Source organism: Genypterus blacodes, unplaced genomic scaffold, assembly GCF_046128005.1.
Source record: "Genypterus blacodes isolate CSIRO-AG114 ecotype Tasmania unplaced genomic scaffold, CSIRO-AGI_Gbla_v1 ptg000305l_1, whole genome shotgun sequence".
Classification (NCBI taxonomy): Eukaryota; Metazoa; Chordata; class Actinopteri; order Ophidiiformes; family Ophidiidae; genus Genypterus; species Genypterus blacodes.
The window spans coordinates 63024-86614 of NW_027467095.1; the positions used below are offsets into that span (position 1 = coordinate 63024).

Here is a 23591-nt window from a genome sequence, read left to right on the forward strand (position 1 = left end):
AAAAATAATCTATAATAAATGTTGTTCTTCTGCACTTGTTTATTTATTTTGATGTAAATATGAAATATCGCTGAGTCACTTTTGGTTCCAGCATGTAAAGGACGAACTTCTGTGAAATAAAATCAACTTGACGTGTACAAATGTTTGTTTCATCATTTTACAACCGTTTATTGTTCATTTAAGCTTTTTTTTTATTTAAAGAAATATGAAGTTACTCTACTGCCAGGAAATCACATTTATACAAAAACGATCTTACTGCAGAAAAACAAACGTTTGTTCGATGGACATGAGGTTTTAATATCTGAGTTGATTTGTTTACCTGTCACAAACATCTGCTTTTAATCACGTATTGATCTGAGCTTTATTCTTTTAGCGGAACGCCGTTGTGTTTCTCAGTGTTTCCGGTCGGACGTGTTTCCGGCGCTGTGTGTTTTCTTCCTGTCCGCCTGTGCGCCTCTTCTCCGTTTCTCCGGTGGTTCCTCTCGTTGCTCGGTAACTTGGACGTTAACAACTTAACGGTCAATGATGGCGGGAAGCGGCGGCAGCTCTTTGTTCTCTGGTTTCCGCGTGCTCGGTCTTTACTCAAACCACGTGTCGCACGCGCTCCGCTACCACCGGAAGCACCGGGAGTTCTACGCGGTGACGGCGGTCGGTAAAAGCTTCCACACCTACAATGTGAGTGACAGGCAGACTTTCCTCCAGCTCCACTTCACTGAGCACGAGTTTCATTTTAATGTTCTAAAAATCTGAAGCGGTTAACGTCTGAGTATGAACGTAAATAAGTTACAGCGCCCTCTAAAGGTCACAGCGGAGAGAACAGTCTGATCACTGTGTCTCTCTGTCTGATAGTGGACTTCATGATTGATTGATTGATTGATTGTCTCTGCAGGTTAATAAATTGGGGATTGTGGCTGTCAGTAAGTATTTAATTTAGTAAATCTACACGCATGAACATTTCTGCTCTCTGATTGGCTGCTTAACTCTGATGTTGTGGTTGCCTAGGTAACAGCCTATCAGAGGACATCTCCTGTTTGGCAGTGGACAGGATGCTGGTGTTTGCTGCCGCTGGGCGACTCATCAGCGCGTTCGCCAGGAACAAAGAGGTAAAACAACAGCGCGTTAAGTTTCAAGCGCCTGTAGCTCAACACCTGTAAAGCAACCAAACTGTACCTGATGGTGGCGCTGTGACAAGATTCAGGTTTAGATCGGTCCGTTCATCTGTTTGATGACTCAATATGACAAATAAATATCTAACTTATCTCAACACTCTGAGCTGCAGCGCCGCCTCATGTGGCTCCTCCCACTCTGCATCTGTAAAGTTTATCTGTTGAATGTTTGGATCTTCGTATTTTAATTTTCTTTCCAGTTTAGATCTGATTGGCTGCCAGGTTGAGTGGGTGGGGCTAATTCTATGTGACCGCCCTGTATAACAGTCAGTCAGTTCAGAGGGGAACATCAAATATGAATAAATAAACTATTTATTTATAATATTTGAACTATTGCCAGTCTATTGTATTCTATTCATTAACAGAGAAGAAAAGATTCAAATGTGTAATAAATAATAATGTATAGAATAATAACTAATAATAATAAAACCATTTCCTTCCATGACAGGAAGTGATGCGTTATGAAGGTCACAAACAGGAAGTGCAGCTGCTTCTCCCACTGGGCGATCAGCTGATCTCGGCAGACAGCTGTGGTGATGTCATTGTGTGGGACGTCCAAAGCGGCGGTGAGCTGGAGGGCGCGTGGTTTACTTCACTCTTCCCGTCTTCCTCATCAGTTACCCACAATGCCTTTCTCTATGTCTGCAGAAATCTACCTCCAGCTGCATTTTGACCCGGCGACCTTTGGCCTTTCGGCCATGATGCACCCCAGCACCTACCTGAACAAGGTGCTGCTGGGCAGCTCCCAGGGTGCACTGCAGCTGTGGAACATCAAGACCAGGTGAGCGTATTTGCACGCAACGACTCAGGAACAGAAAGGTGACCTTTAACTCTAAATGGTCCAAATGTCTTTTGTGTTTCAGTAAGCTGTTGTTTACGTTCCCTGGCTGGTCAGCAGGTGTCACTGTGCTGCAGCAGGTAAACACACACACACACACACACACACACACACACACACACACCTGAGTGTCTGATGTCTGAGCTCACTGTGCTTCTCCTGACACAAACATCTCCTGTCCCAGAGTCCTGCTGTGGATGTGGTGGGCGTTGGCACGGCAACGGGACGCATCGTCATTCATAACATCCGACTGAACGAGACCCTGATGAGCTTCACGCAGGACTGGGGACCAATCAGCTCGCTCGCTTTCCGCACAGGTAAGGACTGGACCTTAAAGCTCAGAGTGGAGAAAGAAAAAAGAGAGGAGAGATTTGATTCTTCTGTCTGTCTGTCTGTCTGTCTGTCTGTCTGTCTGTCTCAGACGGCCCTCCAATCGTGGCGTCCTGTAGTCCTCAGGGCCACATTGCATTCTGGGACTTGGAGCGGCGTCAGCTGGTCACTCAACAGAGACACGCCCACAGCACAGCTGTTGCCGGGGCAACGTTTTTACACGGAGAGCCTCTGTTGGTCACTAATGGAGGCGACAACTCCATCAAAGTGAGATTAACTTTGACTTTCATGTAATAATCACCTCATCTGACTTTAATCCATTTATCTCTCATATGAATCTGTTCTTCTGTCTCATTCAGGTGAATCTCTAACGTTAATCATAAAGACTTTTGTAAATGTTTGGTCAAAAAGATGATGATGATGTAATACTTATTGTTTTCATGGTAATAACCACAATTTTTGTAGGTGTGGATATTTGACCAAGAGGGGGGCGGAGCTAGGTTGCTGCGGAGTCGGCAGGGTCACAGTGCCCCGCCCACTACCATCCGTCACCATGGCAGCGATGGAAAAAACATCTTGAGTGCTGGTAAACAGGAAGTCTGGATGGAGAGTTGTGATTGGTTGTAAGTCGAGGCTTTGATGCTCAGTTTGTTTGTTTCGTCCTGTCGCCCCCTGCAGGTCAGGACGGGACGCTGCAGTCCTTCTCCACTGTGCACGAGCGCTTCAATAAGAACCTGGGCCACGGTGAGTTCTGCCCTCTGATTAGTCGCCTTCACGTCTGTCACCATGTGACAGGAAGTGATTCTGTTTGTGTGTGTGTGTGTGTCTGTGTGTGTTCAGGCTCCATCAATAAGAAGAAAGAGAAGAGGAAGAAGAAGCATCTGACCTATGAGGAGCTGAGACTTCCTGCTATCACAGCTTTCTCCTCTGGTTGGTGCTGACGCCTCCCTCTGGAAACGTTGCAAACAGTCAAGTCTTTATGGCATATTAAGTGTGTGTGTGTGTTCACTCTCAGCTGCAGCTCGTCAGTCAGACTGGGATGGTATTGTTGCGTGTCATCGTGGTCGCCTGGCAACCACCACCTGGAACTACCAGCGGTGCACCATGGGAGCTCACCACCTGCAGCCGCCTATCACCCGTGACAACGCAACAGCCACGGTGATGTCACTGCTGAAATATCCTGTTTAATAGGCCCCTCCCCCAGCCTCCTTTGAGGTCACCTAACTTCCTGTCTGTCATTCCAGGTCGTCGACATAACTTCCTGCGGCAACTTCGCTCTGATTGGCTCGTCTTCTGGCCGTGTTGATGTTTATAACTTGCAGTCTGGCCTGCATCGTGGTTGCTATGGAGATGAAGGGAAAGGTACCAGTATCTCTCTCTCTCTCTCTCCCTCTCTCTCTCTCTCTCTCTCTCTCTCTCTCTCTCTCTCTCTCTCTCTCTCTCTCTCTCTCTCTCTCTCTCTCTCTCTCTCACTTGTCTTTCTCTTGTCTCTCTCCCCGCTAGCTCACGCTGGTGCGCTGCGCGGCGTAGCTGCTGACGCTCTTAACCAGTTGACTCTCACAGTCGCCTCTGATTGTCTGCTGAAGTTTTGGCACTTTCGGAGCAGGAAGCAGGAGGAGGAGCTTAAGCTGAGTGCTGCACCGGCTCTCATGATGCTTCACAGAGAAAGGTAGCTAACATTGTTTTAGTATGATTTATTAGGATTTAAGTGTTTTTTTCAGGAACAAATTATTCAAACTTTCTTTTCTGTTTTCTTTCTCTTTTAGCGGCATGCTAGCATTAACGCTGGACGACTTCACACTGCTGGTGGTCGACATAGAAACCAGGCGGGTGGTGAGGAAGTTTGCAGGTCACCATGGAAACATCAATGACATGGTGGGTCTGACTCGTGCAGCATTACAGCGCGGTGGTTTATTAGCATGCTAACAGAATTTGCCTTCATCTCTCAGACATTCAGCCCAGATGGCCGCTGGCTGGTTACCGTGGCGATGGATTGCACCATTCGTACATGGGATCTCCCCTCTGGAAGGTGCAACATTGACTCACCTCAAATCTCTCCGTTTTTTCTGTTTCCACTTTATTGATTTATTTGTTTTTTCTTCTTGATTTTATTCTCAACGATTTTTTATTATTATCTCTTCAGCCTTGTGGACTGTTTCCTGGTTGCTATGGCGCCAGTGGGCGTGTCCATGTCCCCTACAGGAGACTTCCTGGCGACGGCCCATGTGGACAGTCTGGGACTCTGCCTCTGGTCTGAGCCAATCACAGTCCAGTGTTTAACAGCCAATCACATTCACTCCTTTGTTCAAACCAATAACAGCCCTGCCTTTTCTTCCTCAGGACCAATAAGAGTCTGTGTGGCCCAGTGGGGCTCCGCCCCCTTCCAGCTGACTTCCAGCCCACCGTGGAGACGCTGCCGGGCGTCGCCGCAGGTTGGTTCACTCTTTAAGGTTCTCACTCTCAAACACAAAATCTCTTCTTTCTCTCATTTGTTTTCCTTTTCTTCCTGCCAGATCTCACTGAACAGGAAGTGACATCAGAGGAGGCTGATGAGTATGTTTCGGCAGATCAGTTGGGGGCGGAGCTTGTTACGCTGTCCCTGCTGCCAGAGTCTCAGTGGAAGAGCCTCCTGCACCTCGACGCCATCAAGGTGCGTTAGCAGTCCATAGCATGCTGACACTAACAGACTATAGCATGCTGACGCTAACAGATGATAGCATGCCGTACAAGCGTCGTCAGCAGCAGTTTGGGCCTTCAGTTCAGTGCCTTGCTCAATAGCACTCCCACAGCCAGGAATCAAACCAGGCAGGTGGGGGACTGGAGTCAGACTGGACTGTACTTGACTGTGACTTGGTGTTCTTGACTTGACCTCCATGAGGAAGAGGAGCAGCTCCTTCCTCACAGAGCAGACTGAAGTGTTCAGTGTCTCAGTAAGCCCCGTCCTCCAAGCGATACTATTGGCCAGGCGCTCAGGCGTTGCCTGGCACGAGGACCAATCGTAGCTCTTTAATGCTGCAGGGGGGCGGAGCTTCCTGAGAAGAATCTAAGAAACGTGTAATTGATTTGTGTTTTCTGATCAATGACAGCATGATTGATCCTGAGTGTTTCTCTTTGTGTGCTGTAGAAGAGGAACAGGCCTGTAGCGCCCCCTGTGGCTCCCACCGCTGCTCCATTCTTCCTTCCCACAATGCCCGGCATCACGCCACGATTCCTAACGCCCGCAGAAACTGAACAGGAAACACAGGTGGAGCACTTCCTGTTTGTTCTGATCTTTGTCTTTACACTTGTGTTTTCTTTTGGAATAACTTTTAAAACTGTAAATGTTTCAGTCAAAGCTGTTGTCCTTGAGCTCTCTGGGTCAGAGGTCAAAGTTCAGCTCAGCGCTGGAGTCAGCTGATCAGGCAGGATTATGTAAGTGGCGTGTGTTTTCTTTATTTAGGAGCTCGTCAGTCTTTGTTCATTTCATCTGTAAGCTCTCTCTCTCTCTGCCCAGTCGATCTCCCGATCCGTCTGCTGAAGGATTGTGGGCCGTCAGCCGTGTCCGTCGAGCTGTCCGGCCTTTCGGCCGAGGGAGGCGGAGCTGACAGCTTGTTATTGGCTTTTATCCACATGATTGACAGCATGCTGACCAGTGGGCGGGACTTTGATTTGGCACACGCCTACCTGTCCCTGTTCCTCAAGGTTAGCCACTTAGCATGCTAACAGATATAAATCAACATGATTGTTTGACATTAGAATCATTTCTTTTATTTGTGATGTGTTTTTAGCTCCACCTTCGTTCCTTGTCGCAGAACAGCGTTGTCATGGATACGCTGCTCCACCTTTCCTCACGGCTTGAGGCGGGGTGGGCGGAGTTCAGATCTTCATTCGACCAATCACTGTGCCTGCTGGCCTACGCAAAGAGTGCGCTGCTGTGAACACACACACACAAATGCACACAAATACATGCACACACACACACACACACACAGTTTTTGTATTGATCAGCTGCTGTTATAATAAAAGTTTAAATTACTACATGAGTTCTGTGTGTCTGTGTGTGGGTGTGTGTGAGCACACACACCCTTCAGTCTCTCAATGAGCTCCAGCTGACTTCCTGTGGCCTCCCCTGAATCTTCTTCTGTGGTCCCCTGCTGCTGCTTTAACACTTCTTGTTGAGAGGAGGGTGCAACACACAGTGTGACATTCAGTTATAAACCAGTGGTATTTGGATGCTTGAACCAGTCAAAGTGAAGTCACTGTGGTTATTACAGCGCCACCTGCAGGACGAAGGGCGCTCATCAATCTGACCAACAGCAGGAGTCAAACTTATGAATATTCATAAAGAGCTGCCCAAAGTAGCCTCTGATTGGCTGAGCAGCTCGGCTCCTCCCTCCCTTATTGCAGTTTTGTATTTGTAGTCACAAGCAGCCGTCCGACACAAACAGGTGCTGATGTGAGTCAGACGTAATCGTGGAGTTTTTAAGTAAAGCAAGTCAAAGAAGTAAAAACAACTGAACCTGATGAGTGACGAGGAAACTTTCCACAAGGATCCTCCGCCATCAGTGACTCCGCCTTCGTGTCAGAGCCGGTCACGTGACGGAGGGGGAGGGTCGCCATGTTGCTTTTCTCGTTACGTTTCCCCCTCATGACGCGGTCACGTGTCCGGGCCGCAGAGTGACGCGCAGTCAGCTGATCGAGTTGAGCAGAGGAAGAAGACTAAGTCGAAGCCTCCGACCTTCATCTCTTTCTTCCTTCTTTTCGGATTCGTGCCGGTGTTTGTCCGTCATGGCGTCTCAGTCTCAGGGCATCCAGCAGCTGCTGCAGGCCGAGAAGAGAGCGGCGGAGAAGGTGGCGGAGGCCCGCAAGCGTGAGTAGGAAAACGGCTTACTTCTGCCCGTAGGCCCACACACACACACACACACACACACCAAACACAAACACACACTCTGTTTGATGAGACGTCATGATCACGTTTAAATGATTTCACTCGTGTCAATGTTCCTCATGGCTGTGAGGATAAACGAGTTTAAATCCTCAGAATCCAGAACACAACAATGATCCACTAAGCCATTGAATATGAACATCTGGTGGAGGAATAATCACGTTTAACATGATCGATCACAGCTCAGGATGAAGAATCATAGCTCAGGACAGGGAGACAGAGCGACAGAGGAATAAAGGGACAGGGAGACAGAGAGACAGACAGGTCTGTGATTTTTGTCTTTTCTCTTAGTTTGTGAGTGATTCCATGTCCATTGATCTGATCAATGGCCTCTAACTTCAAAGTTGTCCTGAATAAATTCCCATCCCTCCTTCAGATCAGATCCCCAGCAGTGCATCTGTCTGTTTGTGTATTTTTGTGTTATGATAGTTAAAGATGAGTCTCAGTGAGCTGAAGATGAGACGTGAGTCATAGTTGAGTCTTGTGTTTCTTGTATTGTCGCCCCCTGCAGGTAAGAACCGTCGTCTGAAGCAGGCAAAGGAAGAAGCTCAGGCAGAGATCGAGCAGTATCGCCTGCAACGAGAGAAAGAGTTCAAGACCAAAGAAGCTGCGGTCTGATTGATCACCAATATGCTGCTGATTATTGATTTGACCTCATGTGATGTTTTATAGTTCCACTCAATGTTTTGCTGATGTTTATTTATAAATAACATTTATTTAATGATACATTTTTCTTCTGAAAACTTTAAGAAAATCATTTAAATCACCAAGGTTTCATTGGTCTGGAATTTGATTGAAGTGTGTCTTTTGCCCCACCCAGGCCCTTGGTTCCCATGGTAACAGTGCGGTGGAGGTGGACCGGGACACAGCAGAGCGAATGGGTCGAATCCAGGCCAGTTACCGTGGTAACAGGGAGGCGGTGCTCGGCGAGTTGCTGCGTCGTGTTTGCGATATCCAGCCCGAGTTTCACACCAATTACCGTGTGGCCGGCTGAACCAACAGAGGGGGCGGGGCCTATGGAAGCGTGAGGGGGAGGAGCCAGAGTCCCTGACATTCTGTGAAAGCATAAATGTTTCTCTGAAGGTTCAGCAGTTAAATGTACCTTTCATCTTTTTCCCTGCTTTGACTAATACAAAGTTAATGAATGTTGTGGTTGTTTACAGAATATTTATGAGTTTTTTCACTTGTAACACACTGTAATCTTTGTTTTTTTCTCTGTCAAGTAAACTAAATAAATCAGCCAATGAGCTTTAATGTAATCATAAAAACAAAGACATTGTAAGCAGAAGATCATTTCTACATTCATGTGATCCATGTGCAGATGTTTTGTGAAACATTTCCGCCAATCATTTGTGAGAACTGCTCCCTGTTCTGATTGGCTGTAAGAATACGCAGGGAATTGTGGGAAGTTTCTGAATTTGAATTTTATTTTGTTTTCTTGTGACATTCCTACAATTCTGGATGGTTAAATATTTCCATTGCTTCTTGTTTCCTGTATGCCCATATGTGACTCCTCCCAGTTTTGTGATGACTTGCTCTTGCTGTAAGTGAAGCTAAATAAACGGTAAAGCCTAACGTTCACTGTGGGCCACCTTATGTTGACGTTATGATGCCACCTAGTGATCGGAATCCACAAATGCCACCTTCATTGAAGTTCTCTGACCACAAATTTAGTAAACAATTTTGTTTTCAAAGAATCAAAGTAAAGTGAAAGGAGTCATTTCAGATTCAGATGTCTTAGGAGAGGTCAAACTTTTCATTATGCAAAATAACGTTGTGTTGTAGCGAACTGGCAGGTTTGACCTTATTGTTTCCATAGCAACACTACCGCTATGCCATATTTCACATTTGTATTGTTGTGTTTTTTATATTTATGGTTACTTGATATCTAGATTATTTTCTGTTGCATCATTTGAATATAACCCCCTGAATTTTACGTTTAAAGTTCATTTTTATTGTCGTTCTTAGTCACGCTTCAGTCAGCTGACACTGCGTGACGCAATGACGTCACTTAGGCTCTTCCCCCACGTACAAACACCGCCTACGTGGCTTCAAATGAGAAAACAAGTCCCCTCCTCTCTCCAGGAATGGCGTGCTCTGATTGGTCCGCTCACATTGTCCCACTACGTCATCACACATGGAGCCGGAAGCTTCTGGCGGTAGACGGAGCTGAGGGACGACGCGGAGCAACACGAACTTTCTTCCTCTTCTTCTTTTCTTTCTTTCCCCACCCGGTGTTTTTTACGGCGGCTGTTTGTGTTGTTTTGTTTGTGTTTGTACAGAGGAAGAGAGGAAGAATATCAGGACTTCTGGAAAACGTGCAGGTTAGTGTGTGTGTCACTCAGACTGTGACCTCTGCTGTTAGCCGCCGTGCGAGCGCTTTTACTGCCTTGCTCATGGGTTAGGGTTAGGGTTAGGGTTATATGCAGCTGCAGGCATCGAACCTCCGCATCAAGTCAATCCGGACGACGGCAGAGCCATAAACCTGAGTAACGTTAATCGGACCCGTGTGCTTACAGAAGGATCGATCAGTGATCAGGTTTGATATCTGGAGGTTTTATTTATAAAAGCTGCTGAATCGTTGCAAAGCTCGTGCAGGTGCGTGCCCATGAGCAAGACGGGCTAAAGGTTGCCGCTTCATAGTGGAGCTATTGTTCAGAGTCAAACCAGACCAGGAAGTCAGGAACAATAAGAGCTTTGATTTCTTATAACAACAATCACAACCTGATGATGTAATGAACGTGCCAGACTGACAGTTTGTATCAATAATTAACTCTCTCACTCACTCACTCACTCACTCACTCACTCACTCACACACACACACACACACACACACACACACACACACACACACACACACACACACACACACACACACACACACACACACACACACACACACACTGATCGGTGGTAAAGATGTGTGATCGATCTTTCATGGTGAATTATTTTTAGATTTATTGGCTGTCAGTTCTCTCCTCTGATTGGCTGTCACAGTTTATTGGCTTGAATGTTCCAGCTGTTATCTCCTCTGTTTCCTGGTGACGTCTGACCCCCACGTGTCTGTCTGTGTGTCCTTGACCCCTCTCTTTCTCCTGGTGACACCCATGACTTTGTTGTAATGAAGCAGAAGACCAGATGAGATTGATCCTTAATCAATATAATGGAACCAGAATAAGAGTGAAGTGAGAAGGAAGGAGGAACTGAGATGAGGGAACAAGAAGTGAAAATGCAGGACAGAAACAAGAGCAAGAAAGAGAGAGACAGGCGGACAGGGGGGGGAGAGACCTTTACTGCATGAGTTTACACAGGAAGTGTTGCCGATAGCGATGTTTCTGTAAATGTTAATCCACTTTGGCTGTAATTGCACAATGACAATTGAAGCTCCAATCTGATTGGCTGGTTTTGCTTCATTCAGCCTGGGGCGCAGCCAGCCAATCAGATTACAGCCGGGCGCCTGGTCAGTGATGTAATCAGTTACTGCTGCAGAGCTTGATGATTGGTTGAGTTCAGTTCTTTGTCACTCGTGCAGCTGGCTCCCTCTCTCTCTCTCTGTGTCTGTGTCTCTCTCTCTCTACCTGTGTCTCTCTGCCTGTCTGTCTCTGTGTGTCTGTCTCTCACTCTTTTCTGTCTCCTGTCTGGTCCTATGTGCTGTTTGGCTCCTCCCCCTGCAGCCATGGACCACATGACCCACATGAACCACAGCGCCATGGACCACACCCACCACCATCATCCAACAATGGCTCCGCCCCCCACCACAACGGGACATGACCATGGGGGAGTAGGAGGGGGGGGGCATGAAGGAGGACACGGTGGGATGGTAAGGGGTCGGGGCTTCTGGGGCTGATGCATAGGTACATACTTTCAAGTATGTAAGGTTCTGGAACACGTGTTTGTATGTAATTCAGGCGTGTTGAATGTTGTAGAGGATGACCTTCTACTTTGACTACAAGAACGTGGAGCTGCTGTTCACTGGACTCATGATCAACTCACCTGGAGGTCTGTCTGTCTGTCTGTCTGCCCGCTGGCTTTTCCTCTCTGCTGACCTTAACCCCTCCCCTTCTCTCCTCCAATCAGAGATGGTGGGGGCATGTGTTGGCGTCTTCCTATTGGCTGTGTTCTACGAGGGTCTGAAGATCGGTCGTGAGGTTCTGCTGCGCCGCAGTCATGTCAACGTGCGCTACAACTCCATGCCTCTGCCCGGGTCGGACGGTACGGTGCTGATGGAGACGCACAAGACGGTCGGGTACGTCAATCACGCTCATGGGCCGATAGCGTCAGATGCGTCATGATGGATCATCATGATATTGCTAAAACGTACAGAAAACCAGAGTGCAGTACAAACAGGGATGTTGCTAATGCTAGTAGCGGTAACGTAGCAAACGGTGAGCTTTAATGAGCAGTAATACTAATGCTATTACTGCTAACAGAATGACTATAAACCAGGGGTGCCCACACTTTTTCAGCTCGGGATCTACTTTTAAGAAGACCAAGTGTAAGCGATCTACCTCTCCAACTGGGGGGGGGCAACGGCGTACTTGCAGGTGTCGGCTAACTTTTAACGATATGCTTAAAACCGGTCGATCGCGATCGACGTATTGGGCACCCTGCTATAAACTATGTGATCCAAACAGGAAATGTTAAATAGGATGATAGCTCAGTGCTAAGTGTTAGCTTCATCTGTTAGCTCAGCAGATCAGTGTTTGGAGGAGGCGGAGCTTCCCGCTTCACGTAAGTCCCGCCTCCCAGGACTTTCAATCAGGTAAGTGTTTCCAGTGGAATTTGTGGGGGGGTGTTATTCTGCTGATCTTATCTGAATGACAGCTGACTCCTCCTCTACATGCCAAAGGCGGACCAGGAGGCGGAGCCTGTTTCGTTATTCACCTGTATTAAAACAGCAGGATGGATTTCAGCATCAGTGCTAACTGGGTGCCAGCGCTAACAGTAGCATTGACAGCTAATGCTCACATTGCTAATGATTTTTTATTCCTGTTAGCATTGCTATCATGAGAGTGCATGCAATACACCCATGCTAGTGCTAACAGTAATAACACAACAGTGTGTCAATGCTAACAATGCTGGAATGGGTAATGGTGAAGGTTGCAGCTAATTAGCTATAGCACTTGCTTTTGCTAACCTCTGTGTCTCTTTCTCCTTCCAGGCAGCGGATGCTAAGCCCCGCCCATTTCCTGCAGACGCTATTGCACATCATTCAGGTGGTTGTCAGCTACCTCCTGATGCTCGTCTTCATGACCTACAACGGTTTCCTGTGCATTGCTGTGGCATTAGGAGCTGGAATGGGCTACTTCCTGTTCAGCTGGCGGAAGGCTGTTGTGGTTGACATCACCGAGCACTGCCACTAGCATGCTAGTCATTTTGCTAACAACAATCATCAAACAAAACTTTTACTTACTTTACGGTAGCACACTTGCTAGTTAGCCAAATATGTAGGTGAGCACATATGCTAACATGCTAATGGAATAAGTTCATTTTATTATCCATATAATTCCACAAACCCGACGGCTCAGTCATTACTCTGCCAGTCAGCATCAACCTTCACAACTGCTGACATGCTGACTAGCTTGACTTGGTTCTCAATTCTAATCCTTTAAACGTTAGACACTAACTAATGCCCATTGTTGGTAACCATGGTAATGCCTCATGGGCTCATCACTTATTCCCTATAAATGAAAAGTGACTCCAGCCAATCACAGCTCACCTCACCTCTGATTGGCCCAAACCTTTGTGCCATGAACACTGGAAGGTTAGCGTAGCCAAATGTTAGCATACACACTTTTTCCTTTTTCCTACACTTTTTCCTACCTAGAGAGCAGTAGTAAGAGACGGCTCGTCGATAAAATGGCGTATAAGAAGATTACAACACTTCCTACAGTCAAACTTCAAAAAAAATTCAGTCGAATCAAATCTGGACTTTTAATCACAAAAAGTAAATACTATTGATCTGATTGGCTTCTCAGTGTCTAATGAAAAATAAATTATTCACACATTTTTTCATGTCAACCATTCAGATGAATTCTAACAAAGTGACAAGTTAATTCAAAAGACATCAAAATGACAATGATCAATAAATGAGTGTTAATGTCTTTAAACCAGTACATAAATGTGATAGAAATTAAAAATGTGACACAAAGTTAAACTAAGCTGCAAGAACAGCAGCTGTGATTGGTTCCTGGAAAGGCCCCGCCCCCCAACAGGACAGGGGCCAACCAGATAGCTGCTTGTGCTAGACACAATATTTCACCTAAATCACTTTAAGGCTTATTGATCGCTTAAATTGAGACCCTTACAGCAGCTTATTGATTCATTTATTTCTGTATCCATGGTGACCATTGGCCTTAAGACTGACACCTTCCTGCCTTAACAACTACTGACATGTGTGTGTGAGTGAGTGTGTGTGTGTCTGTGTGACACTGGCTTGAAAAGTTCCAACTGTTTTCATTTCCAAAAGATTCACTTGTTCGAGCAGAATTTGTCTTCATGGTGATGTTTTGTGATTGTTTGCTTTTTTTATTGTTCCCACTGAGGTGGGAGGAGTTTATCCTCTGGACCAATAAGGTCGCAGGGACAGATGGTATTACTGGGTCTCCTCTCTAACAAGGATAAAGCAAAAATATAGCGTTCATGGAAAAATGTATAAACGTATTTCTGGATACATGATCAAAAATAATGAATATTTTGATCAGATTTTGTTTTGGAAGATCAGAAAAACACCTTGTGGAATTATTTTTGTCATTAGACAGAGAAAGTGGTTCTTAATGATTGTGTGTTTACAGGGCCAAAGGTGTTCAAAGTGTTTGTGTTGTGAAATAATGAAGAAGATATGTGAAGGAATATGTATGACCCACACAACGGGAAGATATTTTAACTGTTGTCATAAATGCTGGAATGAAAAAAACAATCAAAACAAAGAATAAAGTTTGAGAAGAAGAGAGCTTGTGTGTTTACAGAGACTGGGTCCATTTAGTTTTTTCCATTTAATCCATTTAGAGCAAAGAATTTTGGTGAAATTCTTGTATAAGATGTTTCCCTGGAATCATTCATGTTTCCAAAGCTTCAGAGAGAAACAGAAGAATCTTTGGCTCAGGTTTCAGATTTCTGTACGTGGATTCAGTTCAGATCTTTGATTCGTGAAAGTCACTTGTGTTTTATCATTTCATTGCTCGTATGAATGTTTGTTTTTCACACAGGCGAGCCCTCAGTAACCACAGAGCAGCGTTACATCCGCACCACAGCAGCTAACTACCACACATTAGCACCGTAGCTAGCAGCCTCACATTCTTCGGTGTTTGTATTTGTCATTTTGTCACAACATTCACTTGTGCCATTGTGACGATGAAGCGTCACTAAACTAAACAACTTAATTTATCAACATGACAACAATTCATGTTTTAAAAATCCCCTCCTGTTCCTTTTTCTATTTCCGCCGGAAGCCCCGCCTGTTAGCTGTTAGCCGCTTAGCAGTGGAGCCGGACGGACGGAGGAGCAGCGGGAGAAAAGGAGGAGAAACTGGAGCAAAAGAAGGCGATGAGCGAGGAGAGAGCGGCGAAGGCCCGCGGAGCAGCGCGCTGAGCGGACGGTGGTGCGTGACCAGACACACGAGCTTTACGGTGCTTTTGACCCGGGCAGAGGGCGGGTGGAGCGGGGCACAAACAGAGAGCTGTCCGCTCTCCTCCTCTTCATCCTTCTTTCTGTCCGCGGAGGAAAAGAGAAGAGGAGAAAAGAAAAGAGCCTGTCTGTCTGTCTGCCCGTCCGCCCGCTTTACTGGGATTTACTGGAAAACCACAGCAGCCGTTACCCTGTTAGCGTGCTAGCTGAAGTTTTAATGCCTTCTGATGGAGCGACGCCGCTCTGTTAGCATGATAGCATGTTAGCTGAAGTTTGACACTAGCTTCGATGTAAACCTCGGGCTCTCATTAGCCGTTAGCATGCTAGCAGAGGATGATGAAGAGGAGCTGCTCTTCAGCCGTTTGACGTTTTCGGGCAGTAATGTAAATGTTTTACAAAGAGTGACAGAATGTTGCTGTTGAGTCTTTCATGTTTAGTGTGAGACGCGAGACGTTTTCGTGTTAGTTTGACTCCCTAACCCGGTACTCTGGAGAGAGTTAGTGAGTGAGAGAGTGAGTTATTGGGAGAGTGAGTGAGTCAGACTGGAAAATAAAACATTTGTTCTCCAGATTATGAATCTGGTCACTTTGTGTTTATCTCCTCTGATTTTGTGTCAGATTGCCTTTCTGCATTTTTTAAATGTCTTATCATGTCGCTCAATAAAGGAAAAGCACTTTGAACTGCATCCAGTATGAAAAGCATGAAATGCTTTACAAGATAGTCTGATTGGTTGTAAGAAAACGTAATTAAAACAGCAACCAAAGTGGGAGAATTCATCTCTTAACTCTCACATCCATACATCCAAAGCTGCCAGCACCACTTTGATGTCTTTCTGCAGTCTTGACCAATAATAACATTTAAGTCCAGATGATGACATCATTCCATCATATTCTCTCATCTCTCACAGGTTTGTAGAGATGTTAGACTGAATAAAGAACAGAGCATTGATCAGGATCAAACTGATCAATGCTATGAATGACTATATTTAAAAAAATCCATCAAACTCTTTGACATTGACTTAGTCCTTTACAGAAGCTTGTATCCATGGTGACGTACATATGAGCTCTGACTACAACACAATCATGATGTCACTGTCCCTCTCCACAGATGACCATGCAATCCTTCCCTGCTCCACCTTGCTGTTAAGTGTGTGTGTGTGTGTGAGAGAGAGAGAGAGAGAGCGAGCAAGGATGGGATTCGGACGGGATTTAAGGAATTCCCACGAGGGACTCCTGAAACTGCAGGACTGGGAGTTAAAGGTAAAAGGATTTCCGCTCTTTATGATTGATCTCCTTCTTGTCTTTTTGAAGAGAACACTTCAGGTAGAAGGAGATGTGTTGTTGTATATAATGTTGGTGTCTTTTAGTTTCACCTTTTTGCAATTTGTAAATGGTTTCATTTTAAATTGTGTTAAAACCCTAAAGGATGTAAACTCTTAAGCACAGCCCCCAGCTGGAACCACGTGTTGAGCAGCCGTGTGCCGCTGACACATGCAAACATTTACACCTAAACAATAGTTCCTCTCAGTCCTTCTTTGACATGTTGTTGGTCATGGCACCAAAAAAGCTTTTAAAGATCACAAACGTCGTAAAGGCCTAAACACATCTGAGCTGAAGTAAGACTCATGCATGTTGGGAGAGTTTCACTGATAAATCGAGGCGGGCTGAACCGTCTTCACTGAGTCTGTAAAGAATTCTAAATGTAAAGAAGCAACTTTTCAGACTCATCAGTGTTGGTGTGTGTGTGGGCTGAGATGAAGATGTGGAGACGGTTTGGGATTCAGATCAAATTGTGATGTTTTGTTGAAGTTTGACCAAGGATGGAAGCCAGCAGGTCCGTTCCCCCTTGAGTTTAAGCTTGAGTGCTTAAAGACCTGAACGCTCCTTGGTCACAATGTAGCTTCAGCAGCGTCTGTGCTTTGCTCCTCTGGGTTTGGCCCTCTAGCTGCTGGAGACGGTGAAGCGCTTCATGACTCTGCGGGTGAAGAGTGATAAGGAGTACGCTGCTCTGCTGCTCAGCATGACTCAGCAAACGGAGAAACAGGAAACTGCTGACTACGTCAGCACAGTTAGCAAGGTACGGTAGCGGTCATGTGCTGATGTTGTCTCTGTCCAGAGTCTTCAGCAGTGCAAAGCTTTAACCCGCCTTCTCCCTCCCCGCAGTCCTGGTCGCATGTGATTCGCCAGACCGAGGAGTTGGGTCGTGTGATGCGTTCCCATGCCGACGAGTTGAACTCCGGTCCTCTTCACAGATTGGCCACTTTGATCCGAGACAAGCAGCAGGTGAAGAAGAGCTACCAGAGTCTTCATCAGCAACTGGAGAGCCACAACCACAAGGTCAGGGAAAGTGAATGATATTGATTGATTATTCTGTATTATGCTGCAGTAGAAAGATCACAATGTTTGTTTATATTTGAAAGCTTTGAAACCTAAAAATAATGTGTGTTTAATGTGTTGTTTGTTTTGTGTGGTTACCAGGTAACCAGGAGCGATCTGGAGAAGCTGAAGACGACGTATCGCCAGCTGAGCCGTGACGCAAACAACGCCAAAGAAAAGTACAGAGAAGCGCTGGCTAAAGGTAAACAAACGACTCAGATAGTTAATCAATCAATCACTGATCAGGTTGATGGGTCAGTGACCTCACACATGAATCAAAATGAGCCTAATCCAGCAGCACATCTGTGTACCACAGCACACTGAACACGCTGATCACATGACTCATCCAACAGCCAATCACAACGCAGCAGAATCATCCAGACAAAGTTACAATGAAGCCTGAACGGAACAGACGCATAGATATATATAATAATATATATATATATATATATATATAAATATATGTGTGTGTGTGTGTGTGTGTGTGTGTGTGTGTGTGTGTGTGTGTGTGTGTGTGTGTGTGTGTGTGTGTGTGTGTGTGTGTGTGTGTGTGTGTGTGTGTGTGTGTGTGTGTGTGTGTGTGTGTGTGTGTGTGTGTGTGTGTCCCTCGTCAGGCCGGGAGGCGGAGCGAGCCCGAGAGCGTTACGACAAGGCCACCGCCAAGCTGCACAACCTGCACAACAGATACGTGTTGGCAGTGTGCGGCGCTCGCATGCACCAGGACGAGCACAGACGCCACGCTGCGCCCGCCCTGCTGGACGCCCTGCAGAGGATGCAGGAGGACATGACGCTGGCTCTGTAAGTCTCTCTCACTCACACACACACACACACACACACACACACACACACACACACACACACACACACACTCCTCTTCAGCGTGTGGACGTTGTGTCTCTGTGGTCTTCAGGAGGAGCATCCTGGAGGAGTACAGTGAGATCAGCAGTCTGCTGACGGAGGAAATCGTTAAAGTTCATCAGGAGATTTCCACGGCGGTGCAGCAGATCGATCCGCTGGCTGAATATCAGCACTTCATTGATGCTTATCGGTAAGAAGGAATTTATGTTTGATTCATTTACACATTTTATTAAATTAAATACTAATAATTGAATTCTGACATTGAAAAGTGAGTAAGGAACTGTTTAAGGAGTCCAGTCAGCTGTTTGCTGTGGCGGCCTGTTTGTGAGTACCGTGTCCCCCCCGCAGGTCCCCAGAGACTCCAGAGGCCAGCGTGGAGTTTGACACCACGCTGCTGGACGAGACGGACAATCTGCCAGCCAACGAGATCCTCTGGAACACCCTGACGGCCGACAGCCTGCAGGCCATGTGAGGGAAAACACTTCAGACCGTTCATCCACACTTCCTGCTGGATCATCACAAAAGTTGACCTCTTGGTTTGTGTAGGTTGTCTTCAGCCACGGAGGAGCTGGTGCTGACTCAGCAGAATCTACATACAAAGGAGGCGCTGGCAGACGACCTGGACACCAAAATCCAGACGAGTCAGGAGAGCACAGAGAGGAAGAGCGAGTGAGTCCAGCGTGAAAACCAACAAATCATCTCTTTCGATCTCTGTGCTTGACTCTCTCTCTCTCTCTCTCTCTCTCTCTCTCTCTCTCTCTCTCTCTCTCTCTCTCTCTCTCTCTCTCTCTCTGTGTCTCTCTCTCTCTCTCTCTCTCAGCTGTGTCCTCCTGCTCAGTCAGAAGCTCTCTCTCCTCGAGCTCCGTCACGCCGTCCAGTCCCTGCGTGGCTCTGAGGCCTCTCTCGCCTCTCAGAAGGCACTGCTGGACGCCAAGATGGCCGCCGCCGCGGCTTTGCCCCCCCCACCGCCGCCTCCTCCGGCTCTGCCCTATGAAGACGACTCCCGCTCAGTGGGCTCCACGGTACTACAACACCATGAGGCCCGACTCACACAGATATCCTGTCATATTAGTCAGGAAAAGGTTCAAGTCTCAATTATATTTGTGTTTGTTTCTGTTCAGGACAAAGGAAAGGAAAGGGGCTCTCGATTCGACACACTGCGCCACTCACTGGCTGGAATGATCCGATCACCCAAAGCTATGCTGGGCTCATCCACATCGGTGAGTGAGAGGGCCAGAGAGTGAGTGAGTGTGGGGACCAGAGAGTGAGTGAGTGTGGGGGGGAGAGAGTGAGTGTGGGGGCCAGAGAGAGAGTGAGTGTGGGGGCCAGAGAGTGAGTGAGTGTGGGGGCCAGAGAGTGAGTGAGTGTGGGGGCCAGAGAGTGAGTGAGTGTGGGGGCCAGAGAGTGAGTGAGTGTGGGGGCCAGAGAGTGAGTGAGTGTGGGGGCCAGAGAGTGAGTGAGTGTGGGGGCCAGAGAGTGAGTGAGTGTGGGGGGGAGAGAGTGAGTGTGGGGGCCAGAGAGTGAGTGAGTGTGGGGGGGAGAGAGTGAGTGTGGGGGCCAGAGAGAGAGTGAGTGTGGGGGCCAGAGAGTGAGTGAGTGTGGGGGCCAGAGAGTGAGTGAGTGTGGGGGGGAGAGAGTGAGTGTGGGGGCCAGAGAGTGAGTGAGTGTGGGGGGGAGAGAGTGAGTGTGGGGGCCAGAGAGAGAGTGAGTGTGGGGGCCAGAGAGAGAGTGAGTGTGGGGGCCAGAGAGAGAGTGAGTGTGGGGGGGAGAGAGTGAGTGTGGGGGCCAGAGAGTGAGTGAGTGTGGGGGGGAGAGAGTGAGTGTGGGGGCCAGAGAGAGAGTGAGTGTGGGGGCCAGAGAGAGAGTGAGTGAGTGTGGGGGGGAGAGAGTGAGTGTGGGGGCCAGAGAGTGAGTGAGTGTGGGGGGGAGAGAGTGAGTGAGTGAGTGTGGGGGGGAGAGAGTGAGTGTGGGGGCCAGAGAGAGAGTGAGTGAGTGTGGGGGGGAGAGAGTGAGTGTGGGGGCCAGAGAGTGAGTGAGTGTGGGGGCCTATAGAGTGTGTGAGTGTGGGGGCCAGAGAGTGAGTGAGTGGGCCAGAGAGTGAGTCAGTGTGGGGGCCAGAGAGTGAGTCAGTGTGGGGGCCAGAGAGTGAGTGAGTGTGGGGGCCAGAGAGTGAGTGAGTGTGGGGGCCAGAGAGTGAGTGAGTGTGGGGGGAGAGAGTGAGTGTTGGGGCCAGAGAGTGAGTGAGTGTGGCGGCCAGAGAGTGAGTGAGTGTGGGGGCCAGAGAGTGAGTGAGTGTGGGGGGAGGGAGTGATTGTGGGGGCCGGAGAGTGAGTGAGTGTGGGTGGGAGAGAGTGAGTGTGGGGGCCAGAGAGTTAGTGAGTGTGGGGGGGAGAGAGTGAGTGTGGGGGCCAGAGAGTGAGTGAGTGAGTGAGTGTGGGGGGAGAGAGTGAGTGTGGGGGCCAGAGAGTGAGTGAGTGAGTGTGGGGGGAGAGAGTGATTGTGGGGGCCGGAGAGTGAGTGTTGGGGCCAGAGAGTGAGTGAGTGAGTGTGGGGGGGAGAGAGTGAGTGTGGGGGCCAGAGAGTGAGTGTGGGGCAATAGAGGGCGGGGAATGAGTGGACCGGGGCGAGAGTGAGTGTGAGCAAGAGTGTTGGGGAGAGAGTGAGAGGGGGCTAGAGAGAGTGAATGATTGGGCGAGGCAGAGACGGACAGAAATGTCTCATTTGCAGTTTTTCTCTGTTTCCCTTCAGCAATTCTTTGATGTCATTCCGACTTCAGAGCGCCCCCTGGCAGATCAGGAGTGGTACCACGGGGCCATTCCCCGCACAGAGGCACAGGAGTTACTACGACAACAAGGTGACTTCCTGGTGAGAGAGAGCCACGGTAAACCAGGCGAATACGTTCTGTCTGTGTTTTCAGACGAACAGAGACGACACTTCATCATCCAGTATGCAGACGTACGTTTATGATTTATGTTGGAATAAACTAATACCACAAATACAAAAGAATGAACCGATGAAACCAATAACCCCCCCTCTTTCTGTCTCTCTCTCTGTCTCTCTCTCTCTCTCTCTCTCTCTCTTTCTGTCTCTCTCACTCTCTTTCTCCGTCTCTGTCTCTCTGTCTCTCTTTCCGTCTCTCTCTCTCTCTCTCTCTCTCTCTCTCTCTTTCTCCGTCTCTCTCTCAGAGTCAGTATCGTTTTGAAGGCACAGGTTTCTCCACCATCCCTCAGTTGATCGAGTATCATTTCTCCACCAAGCAGGTTATCACCAAAAAATCTGGTGTGGTGCTGCTCAACCCTGTTGTCAAGGTAACCACTGTCTGTTTCCTTTTGACTTCAGTGACATCATTTCCTGTATTTATAAAGTATACTCGTGAAAAATTATCTGTTTCCTCTTCCTCAGGATAAAAAATGGATCCTGAACCACGAGGACGTGGCGCTGGGGGAGCTGCTGGGCAAGGTGACCTCACTTCCTGTTTCCTGCGCAAAAAGCTGTACAGTTTGATCATGTACTTTTGCGCTTTAATGTTCTGAAGCGTTTTGTCCTGATGCCTCTGCTAGGGGAACTTTGGCGAGGTCTTTAAGGGAACGCTGCAGCGAGATAAGACGCCTGTCGCTGTGAAAACCTGTAAAGAGGATTTGCCTCCAGAGCTGAAGATCCGCTTCCTGTCTGAGGCCAGGTGGGGAGGAAAGAGCGGCCAACGCCCTCCAATCACTTTGCAATCAATACAAAGATTTTGATCCTAAAACATAAATGAGGGTCATGAACAGAGGCAAAAACAGACTTCTCTTTTTGTTATCTTAACTGACGGCCTTGCTGCTCTCCTATTGGCTGGCGGTGTTGCTGCTCTCCTATTGGCTGCAGGATCCTGAAGCAGTACGACCATCCAAACATCGTGAAGCTGATCGGTGTTTGTACACAGCGACAGCCCATCTACATCGTCATGGAGCTGGTGCCTGGTAGGCGGAGCTTAAGGCTTCATGTTAAAGAGTCTTATTTACTACATTTCTTGTTTGTGTCATCTTGACTTTAGCATTGTGTGTGTTTGTTGTACTTGGTGGTACGTGTCGATGTTTTGGTGCCGTGTGTTTGTCCAGGTGGAGACTTCCTGTCGTTCCTGAGGAAGAAGAAGGACGAGCTGAAGACCAAGCAGCTGCTGAGGTTTGCTGTGGACGCTGCGGCGGGCATGGCGTACCTGGAGAGTAAGAACTGCATCCACAGGTAAATACTGTGACCCTTGACCCCTGACCTTCTGCAACACAGAGCAGAGCAGCTGACTAAGTCTTTTACACATCACTCACGTCTCTCTCTTAGGGACCTGGCAGCCAGGAACTGTCTGGTTGGTGACAGCAGTGTGTTGAAGATCAGTGACTTTGGGATGAGTCGTCAGGAGGATGATGGTGTTTATTCTTCATCGGGTCTCAAACAGATCCCTATCAAGTGGACGGCTCCAGAGGCCCTAAACTACGGTGACTAGCTGCCCTCTGATTGGTTGCTGACTGTTACCTGCCCTCTGATTGGTTGCTGACTGTTCCCTGCCCTCTGATCGGTTGCTGACTGTTCCCTGCCCTCTGATCGGTTGCTGACTGTTCCCTGCCCTCTGATTGGTTGCTGACTGTTCCCTGACTGTTCCCTGCCCTCTGATTGGTTGCTGACTGTTCCCTGCCCTCTGATTGGTTGCTGACTGTTCCCTGCCCTCTGATTGGTTGCTGTAGGACGTTACAGTTCGGAGAGTGATGTGTGGAGTTACGGAATTCTGCTGTGGGAAACCTTCAGTCTGGGGGTGTGTCCTTACCCAGGCATGACCAATCAGCAGGCCCGAGAGCAGGTGGAGAAAGGTAAGTACACTGAATCCACAATTAAAACACAGTGAGTATCTTACTTTAAAACTAGATGTAGATGTACTTTACTTCATTATTGTTAGCTTGTATTAGTTTATCATATTCGTTGGTAACTAAAGTAGAGACAAAGTACCATGAGAGTAACTGCTGTAGTTCCTGCATCCAGAAAGCAGAGAAACTGTCTAGAACCTTTAGCTCCGCCCTCTTATCCACATATACTTCTGTATTTGGCTCCGCCCCTTACCCTTACCCCCTTGGTTGCAGGTTATAGGATGGCGTGTCCGCAGCGTTGCCCTGAAGACGTGTACAAGGTGATGCAGCGTTGTTGGCACTACAACCCAGAGGAAAGACCCAAGTTCTCTGAGCTGCAGCGCGACCTCGCCGCAATCAAAAAGAAATAACCAAGAGGAGGGGCTTCGGCAAAAAACAAAATGGTGTCTGGTTTTTGTCGACCTTGCCAATAACAAAACACTAAAAGAACTCTGAGAAAACGGACGTGGTTTCCAACAGGAAGTGGGCGTGGTCAGCCTGTGATGGTGATGCAGAGAAGAATGGACTCTTTGCACTTTTTCATCATCAGAAAATGACAGTCCAACACTAAAGCACAGTAAGCTGTGCTCCTTCAGGACCACA

General features: G+C 47.7%; 4 protein-coding genes and 1 long non-coding RNA gene across 6 annotated transcripts; 4 read left to right on the forward strand and 1 right to left on the reverse strand.

Annotated features, from left to right (window-relative positions):
• Window positions 1-241: 241 nt before the first annotated feature.
• Window positions 242-6349, forward strand: wdr36 (WD repeat domain 36). Its single transcript, XM_076137327.1, has 23 exons — window positions 242-675; window positions 890-917; window positions 1003-1103; window positions 1615-1732; window positions 1815-1947; window positions 2030-2084; window positions 2189-2321; window positions 2426-2601; window positions 2800-2920; window positions 3013-3078; window positions 3175-3264; window positions 3350-3492; window positions 3579-3696; window positions 3838-4003; window positions 4101-4209; window positions 4284-4363; window positions 4478-4585; window positions 4675-4766; window positions 4848-4984; window positions 5459-5578; window positions 5664-5745; window positions 5828-6015; window positions 6102-6349. Exons 1-23 carry the CDS (start codon window positions 523-525, stop codon window positions 6249-6251), a joined length of 2667 nt encoding a protein of 888 aa, XP_075993442.1. The 5' UTR covers window positions 242-522; the 3' UTR covers window positions 6252-6349.
• LOC142988230 (uncharacterized) lies at window positions 6055-6938 on the reverse strand. Its single transcript, XR_012960572.1, has 3 exons — window positions 6834-6938; window positions 6398-6484; window positions 6055-6245 (listed from the first exon to the last, which is right to left on the reverse strand). It is a non-coding gene; the product is annotated as an uncharacterized LOC142988230 (long non-coding RNA).
• A 41-nt stretch (window positions 6939-6979) lies between these two features.
• atp6v1g1 (ATPase H+ transporting V1 subunit G1) lies at window positions 6980-8833 on the forward strand. The gene is made up of 3 exons (XM_076137328.1): window positions 6980-7183; window positions 7770-7870; window positions 8079-8833. The coding sequence occupies exons 1-3, from the start codon at window positions 7102-7104 to the stop codon at window positions 8250-8252; spliced, it is 357 nt and encodes a 118-aa protein (XP_075993443.1). The 5' UTR covers window positions 6980-7101; the 3' UTR covers window positions 8253-8833.
• A 563-nt stretch (window positions 8834-9396) lies between these two features.
• Window positions 9397-14229, forward strand: slc31a1 (solute carrier family 31 member 1). Of its 2 annotated transcripts, none has more exons than XM_076137331.1 (5): window positions 9397-9582; window positions 10933-11078; window positions 11185-11257; window positions 11336-11504; window positions 12420-14229. In XM_076137331.1, exons 2-5 carry the CDS (start codon window positions 10935-10937, stop codon window positions 12619-12621), a joined length of 588 nt encoding a protein of 195 aa, XP_075993446.1. In that variant the 5' UTR covers window positions 9397-9582; window positions 10933-10934; the 3' UTR covers window positions 12622-14229. The 2 variants fall into 2 exon arrangements, with proteins under 2 accessions (XP_075993446.1, XP_075993447.1); XM_076137332.1 differs by having other exon boundaries at window positions 10964-11078.
• Window positions 14230-14712: 483 nt separating this feature from the next.
• Window positions 14713-23369, forward strand: fer (fer (fps/fes related) tyrosine kinase). Its single transcript, XM_076137341.1, has 20 exons — window positions 14713-14858; window positions 15992-16143; window positions 16829-16960; window positions 17047-17220; window positions 17362-17461; window positions 17874-18057; window positions 18170-18307; window positions 18466-18585; window positions 18664-18786; window positions 18938-19139; window positions 19239-19337; window positions 20866-21072; window positions 21303-21425; window positions 21520-21576; window positions 21678-21796; window positions 21982-22076; window positions 22215-22338; window positions 22432-22586; window positions 22833-22955; window positions 23223-23369. Exons 2-20 carry the CDS (start codon window positions 16075-16077, stop codon window positions 23357-23359), a joined length of 2481 nt encoding a protein of 826 aa, XP_075993456.1. The 5' UTR covers window positions 14713-14858; window positions 15992-16074; the 3' UTR covers window positions 23360-23369.
• The last annotated feature ends 222 nt before the right edge of the window (window positions 23370-23591 follow it).

Excerpts from the sequence above, each read along its gene's own strand:
- wdr36 (XM_076137327.1), top strand. The coding sequence starts at position 523 with ATGATGGCGGGAAGCGGCGGCAGCTCTTTGTTCTCTGGTTTCCGCGTG. Across the intron at positions 1,948-2,029 it reads CTGTGGAACATCAAGACCAG|TAAGCTGTTGTTTACGTTCC; the intron begins GTGAGCGTATTT and ends TTTGTGTTTCAG. Across the intron at positions 4,210-4,283 it reads ATGGAAACATCAATGACATG|ACATTCAGCCCAGATGGCCG; the intron begins GTGGGTCTGACT and ends TTCATCTCTCAG.
- atp6v1g1 (XM_076137328.1), top strand. The coding sequence starts at position 7,102 with ATGGCGTCTCAGTCTCAGGGCATCCAGCAGCTGCTGCAGGCCGAGAAG. Across the intron at positions 7,184-7,769 it reads GGTGGCGGAGGCCCGCAAGC|GTAAGAACCGTCGTCTGAAG; the intron begins GTGAGTAGGAAA and ends CGCCCCCTGCAG. Across the intron at positions 7,871-8,078 it reads TCAAGACCAAAGAAGCTGCG|GCCCTTGGTTCCCATGGTAA; the intron begins GTCTGATTGATC and ends TGCCCCACCCAG.
- slc31a1 (XM_076137331.1), top strand. The coding sequence starts at position 10,935 with ATGGACCACATGACCCACATGAACCACAGCGCCATGGACCACACCCAC. Across the intron at positions 11,079-11,184 it reads AAGGAGGACACGGTGGGATG|AGGATGACCTTCTACTTTGA; the intron begins GTAAGGGGTCGG and ends TGAATGTTGTAG. Across the intron at positions 11,258-11,335 it reads CATGATCAACTCACCTGGAG|AGATGGTGGGGGCATGTGTT; the intron begins GTCTGTCTGTCT and ends TCCTCCAATCAG.
- fer (XM_076137341.1), top strand. The coding sequence starts at position 16,075 with ATGGGATTCGGACGGGATTTAAGGAATTCCCACGAGGGACTCCTGAAA. Across the intron at positions 17,221-17,361 it reads TGGAGAGCCACAACCACAAG|GTAACCAGGAGCGATCTGGA; the intron begins GTCAGGGAAAGT and ends TGTGGTTACCAG. Across the intron at positions 21,073-21,302 it reads TCATCATCCAGTATGCAGAC|AGTCAGTATCGTTTTGAAGG; the intron begins GTACGTTTATGA and ends TCTCTCTCTCAG.